Source organism: Panicum virgatum, chromosome 3N, assembly GCF_016808335.1.
Source record: "Panicum virgatum strain AP13 chromosome 3N, P.virgatum_v5, whole genome shotgun sequence".
NCBI classification, from domain to species: Eukaryota; Viridiplantae; Streptophyta; class Magnoliopsida; order Poales; family Poaceae; genus Panicum; species Panicum virgatum.
The window spans coordinates 59,496,071-59,500,932 of record NC_053147.1 but is presented as its reverse complement, the minus strand read 5'-3'; the positions used below and the strand labels follow the sequence as shown (position 1 = coordinate 59,500,932).

The following is a 4,862-nucleotide window of genomic DNA, read 5'->3' as shown; positions in this document are numbered from 1 at the left end:
CGCTTATTTCTACTAGTACAATTAAAAAGCAAATCGAGGCAGTGAAACGTCATGCGCTCTGTTTCTTGTTGTGCTCCGTGAACTTCACACAACGCATAGTCCAGGACCCTTTTTATAGCCACGTCCCCCAATCGGAATGGTTAAAACCTCCTGCTCTGCACTTCTCTCCCCGCGTTCCACGGGCAAAACTGGAGGCGTGCCGATCAGCCGCGGCTTCGGATATTTTTCAAAAAAGCCCTCTGGTTTTGCTGGAATCACAATCCAGTCCAACATGCCAAATCTGTATAGTAACTGCGTGCATATGTTTTACAAATAGACCCTCGTACTAAAATTTATTTCCACATGAAGAAGAGAAAAATCGATGATGCTATCATTTTTGCAGAAACCACCCGAAGTTGTTTTTCAAACACCCCCTCCCACCACCCAGCCGACCCCTCCCCCAACCCCAACACTAACTCTCCTCCCCGCCGCCCTCTCTCTCCCCCCGCTGCCACCTCCCCTCCCCTTCTCACGCCCCTCCGGCTCTCTCTCTCTCGCAGATCTGGAGCTGGGCCGCCGCGCCAGGGCAGAGCCAGGCCGACGCCGCGGGCTTACGCTGCCGGGGTGGAGCGGGGCCGTCTCGTCGGATCGACACAGCCGGGGTGGAGTGGCCGCGGCCGTCGCCACGGGTCGATGCGGCCGGAGCGTAGCGGGGTCCCGCGGCTGGGGCGGAGCCAGTCTGCCGCCGCGGCGCCTTCATCTCCAACGAGGCAACTGCTCTCAACAAGCCCCACGACCATATCCCCAAGCCGGCACCGGCGAGAAACACCGGCGGCAAGGCGGCCGTCAATCCCCTCACCGCCCGCGTCCCCGGCAGCCGCACTCGCTGCGCCATCCTATCCACCGCGTCCGCTCCCTCGAGCTCTCCGACCCGCCACGCCCGTCCCCGCTCGTAACGATGCCGATGCCGCCGTCCTGTTCCACCTCCAGATCGAGCTACAGGAGCGGGCCCGGGAAGCGGCGGAGAAGTGGAAATCCCGGGCGGTGCCGTGGGCGGCGGCGCGGGACGAGGGCCTCAAGGTCGCGCTGCGGCGGGAGAAGAAGACGAGGGAGCCGCGCGCGGAGACGGAGCTGGCGGCTGGCGAGCTGGACCGGCTGCCCAAACCTCTGCGTCCTCTCTTTCGCCGCGGCCGCCGCCGCCCTTGGCCCCTTGCTGCTCGCCACGTCCATGGCTCCATGGGATGTGGATCTGCGCATATGGTAATCGACTGGTTTCATGCGCAAGAAACAGGCAAGTAATTTCCCCTAAACCCCAAATCCGTGAGATTTATCATTGGTTTTCAGAGGGTGCTCGGTTGTAGATGTGCTTTTGCAAACAATTAAGTGATTTCCGCAAATCCCCGACCCCTTATCACGCCACAAATGATTCCACATAATCCCTATCCTTCTCTACATTTTTTTTTGCCACAGGATCTCGTGACATCCCTGGGCAGTTATGCCCATCTCACTTTTCTTTCTCAAATGTGCATTGTAGGTCTGGATCTGTACCATGCTACATTTCTTTATCCCTGAACTTGTGATGGTGCTCCTCTGATCCATTTATTATGTATAATATCTGGTTTTCTGCACTTTTTTATTATTTTGCACTGCAGCTACAATCCATCCATCTGTTTTTTTACTGATCTGAGGCATTTTGCATATGAAGTGATGATCTCTCTACTCTTTTCTTACTCACTTTGCCATATGCAGTGTTGACATTCATTTTCCACGTACTGAACTGACCCATTTGAACTTAAGCTTGTGAAGGGGCAGAGTACTAGGATGGGCATGATGAACTGCGGTTGATAGATAACCTAAATTACCTTCAACCAAGTCGGCTGCTTTGCTTCCGAGTGTTGGACATTTTTTTTTCTTTTGACCATAGTGCAGCAATCTAATTAATGAATGAAATATGGATAAGTTTGATAGATAACCTGAATTACCTTCAACCAAGAAGTGTCAATATGTGTTTATTTTCAGTAAAAGGCTAAAGTTTTCGTTGTTATGCCTTTCTCGATGAAGTGCTAAATTATGTCCCTATCTTCAGTTCCTGATTTTATAATTACGTTTACTTGGGATATAAGGCTCTGCTGTTGTGAGTTGCTAAATATTCCAACCACTTTCACCTGCAGGTGTAACTTCCACAGAAGGATTCTCTTGATGATGGCTTATGCACACACCATTGTTTTCAAGGTATCTTTTTTTAGCTGTACCTTTATACGTAATGGATCTTCACTATTCTTAATGATTGGTATGCTTTCAGTTAATCCTTTTAGATTGAATAGGATGAGTAACATGATCCAGTAATAATAAGAAAGCTTGAGGTAGAGGCATATTGTGATGATCTAGATTATCTATCTTACGCTAAATTCGTCTGTAGTTCCTGTGTAGATCAGGAAAAGCTGATGAGCGTTGTGCACGCCTTGAGCTTGGATGCCGCTGCAGCGCGGTCCGGCCGACGCTGGTGCTTGGGCAGGTTGAACCATAAAAGTACTACTTTTACTTTTAGGTCTTAACCTTTCATTTCTCAGAAGTTGCCGTTGATCGAGGGAACTGAACTGCTGTCTTCTGTGCCAGCATGGTGGCTGTGTTCTCTTTCGGGACTATGCCTTTGGGGACCTTGCACAGGTTTATTCTCTTATGTGTTTCTTGAGATCTTGATATTAGAATTTTGTGACTTCGAAAAATCCTATTCTTCTTTTGCTCTTGGCTGTGTATATTTGTATAGCATTCAGAATCACGTATTGAAGGAGAATGTTTGGAAATAGTCAAAAGTATAAGCCTGCTTATTGCTATGTTATTTTCAGATGGACTTGTTATTAACATGCTTAAAACACAGGAGCTAGCTTACTTTTTATTTAAAACCATGCCCCAATAATTGAATTCTCATTCTATGTCCCCATTTCCTATAATCCTACCAAGGTGTCCGTTATATGCAGCTTGCCTCTTTTATTTTGATTTTCTTTCTCCCCCTTCCTGTAACCTATGCCTTCCCTTGGGTAATCATACATTCATTAAAAAAGTCTTTGATGCATCTATTTTCAGATGAATATCTGATTGACTTATTCTCAAAATGTGGATTTACTCTTGAGGAAATATGTGTGCACAACAAGCAATTTGAAAACCATTCACTTGACTTGGTGATGAACAGGTGGTTTCTTTTTTTGCCAGCATTGCTAATGATTTTTACTATATATCTCTACAGTGAACTTATAGAGAAATGAGTTAGCTGTATTCTTCACTCCAAACACTATCTCTGTAACATTTTCAAAATAGAAAGTTCAGCGACCAGAGTTACTGATAGTATATGCATTTCAGTATGATAAATTTGAATTTTCTGAGCACCGTGTACGTTCTAAAAATGCATGATTCTTTAGTTTTCTTTTACTTAGCTCTTTGCTTTCCTCTATCATCAATATGCATTATATTAAGTTGTACATGGCATAAAAGATTGATGAAATCAAGTATCTATTAATGTATTGTGCTGGATCCTAGCTTGCTTACATCTAATGATTTAAATAGGCCAAGTACCCTTCAATTGATAGTAGATAGCATGTACTTAGGTTCTTTGTTGTCCTGCATTTGCCAGTCTTTTTCATGCGCCATTGTTTTTTTTTCTCTCGAACAGCGCAGGAGGATTCATGCGCCATTGTTTTTTTTCTTATATTATATTCACAGGTAGTTGAATTAACTCCTTTCTTGCGAGTGCCTGCCATTTTTCGTATTGTTTATTCTACTTAGGAATTGGATTCAAGCACCTTTACCCTCAATTTGTCTGCCATTCAAAATTTGAATGGTCTACGTGACATCCATGTGTGTGTGAAGAAAAAGAATCGGTGCTTGGGCAGGCGCGACAGCCCAGCCCAAACGCAGCACGGGCCGCTGCAGCCTGGAGTGGCGGCCACGGGGATGCATCGCCGTGGGTCAGTCCCAGCTGGTGGCAAGAGGGCGGCGCGGCAACATGCTCCTGATTGAGCTCAAGCTCAAGCACATCGACGTGCGCCGGCCGGCAGTGGCGGAGCGCTGTGGAGGCGAAACTGGGCCATGCCCCCCCCCCCCCTTGGTCCAGGAAAAACAATGAGGAGTTGGTAGACATTGACCCAACAACACAACGGCCTGTCGTTCACAGGGTTGAGGCCGACACGAAATCACATTACACATCTACACGTACTACAACCAATGGTCCAGCAAGTGTTCCAATTAGTCCAGCGTTACCATGATCACTGTAGCACTACCCCCTGTTTCAATGCTAGCTCCGCCACTGCCGGCCGGCACCCTCGGATATGCTCATGAACCTGCTACCCAGTTCATCATTTTGATCCTATATGGGTGATAGTTACCTTTTTGTGGTGCTATCGTATTGCATTTATGGAAGCAAATAGTACTAGGTAGTGACTAAAAACAGAGTAAACATTGTGATGGCACGATTTCTATTCATCTTCCGTAGCACTTAGTCGGGAACTCATGATGGTTCCTGCAATTCAACATGATGTGATATGCCACTCAAAAAATCATGATGTGATATGTAAAACTTGTGTTTGAGTTAAGCAGTGCATAATGTGGAAGGTAAGATACAACCACTACAATGCTGGGTAGACACCTATGACGGATAGTGGACCCAGGTTGCTCAAATTTTAACATATTAACGATGTATTTATTACCATAAGCTGTGATTTTGTGTTGGATTTATCCTAAAGCATTATAACATGCATGTATTTGTCACATCTTTATACCTTCAGTTTACTTATATTTGATTGTTTATAGGGTAGGGCGCGCATCGCACGCCTAATGTTCTAGTGAAATGAAGTCATGCTATTTATTATGTGCCAAGCACCTTACAAAAT

The 4,862-nt window shown here is 46.1% G+C and overlaps 1 protein-coding gene across 11 annotated transcripts; it reads left to right on the top strand.

The window, feature by feature from the left end:
- Positions 1–451: 451 nt before the first annotated feature.
- LOC120666402 lies at positions 452–4,503 on the top strand. 11 transcript variants are annotated; one of them, XM_039946245.1, is made up of 6 exons: positions 937–1,270; positions 2,151–2,203; positions 2,410–2,508; positions 2,596–2,646; positions 3,867–4,019; positions 4,282–4,503. In XM_039946245.1, the coding sequence occupies exons 1-6, from the start codon at positions 1,221–1,223 to the stop codon at positions 4,335–4,337; spliced, it is 462 nt and encodes a 153-aa protein (XP_039802179.1). In that variant the 5' UTR covers positions 937–1,220; the 3' UTR covers positions 4,338–4,503. The 11 variants fall into 11 exon arrangements, 3 of the variants coding, with proteins under 3 accessions (XP_039802178.1, XP_039802179.1, XP_039802177.1); XM_039946244.1 differs by lacking the exons at positions 3,867–4,019; positions 4,282–4,503 and having other exon boundaries at positions 452–1,270; positions 2,151–2,211; positions 2,399–2,494; positions 2,596–3,028; XR_005671695.1 differs by lacking the exons at positions 937–1,270; positions 4,282–4,503 and having other exon boundaries at positions 1,277–2,211; positions 2,399–2,494.
- Positions 4,504–4,862: the final 359 nt, after the last annotated feature.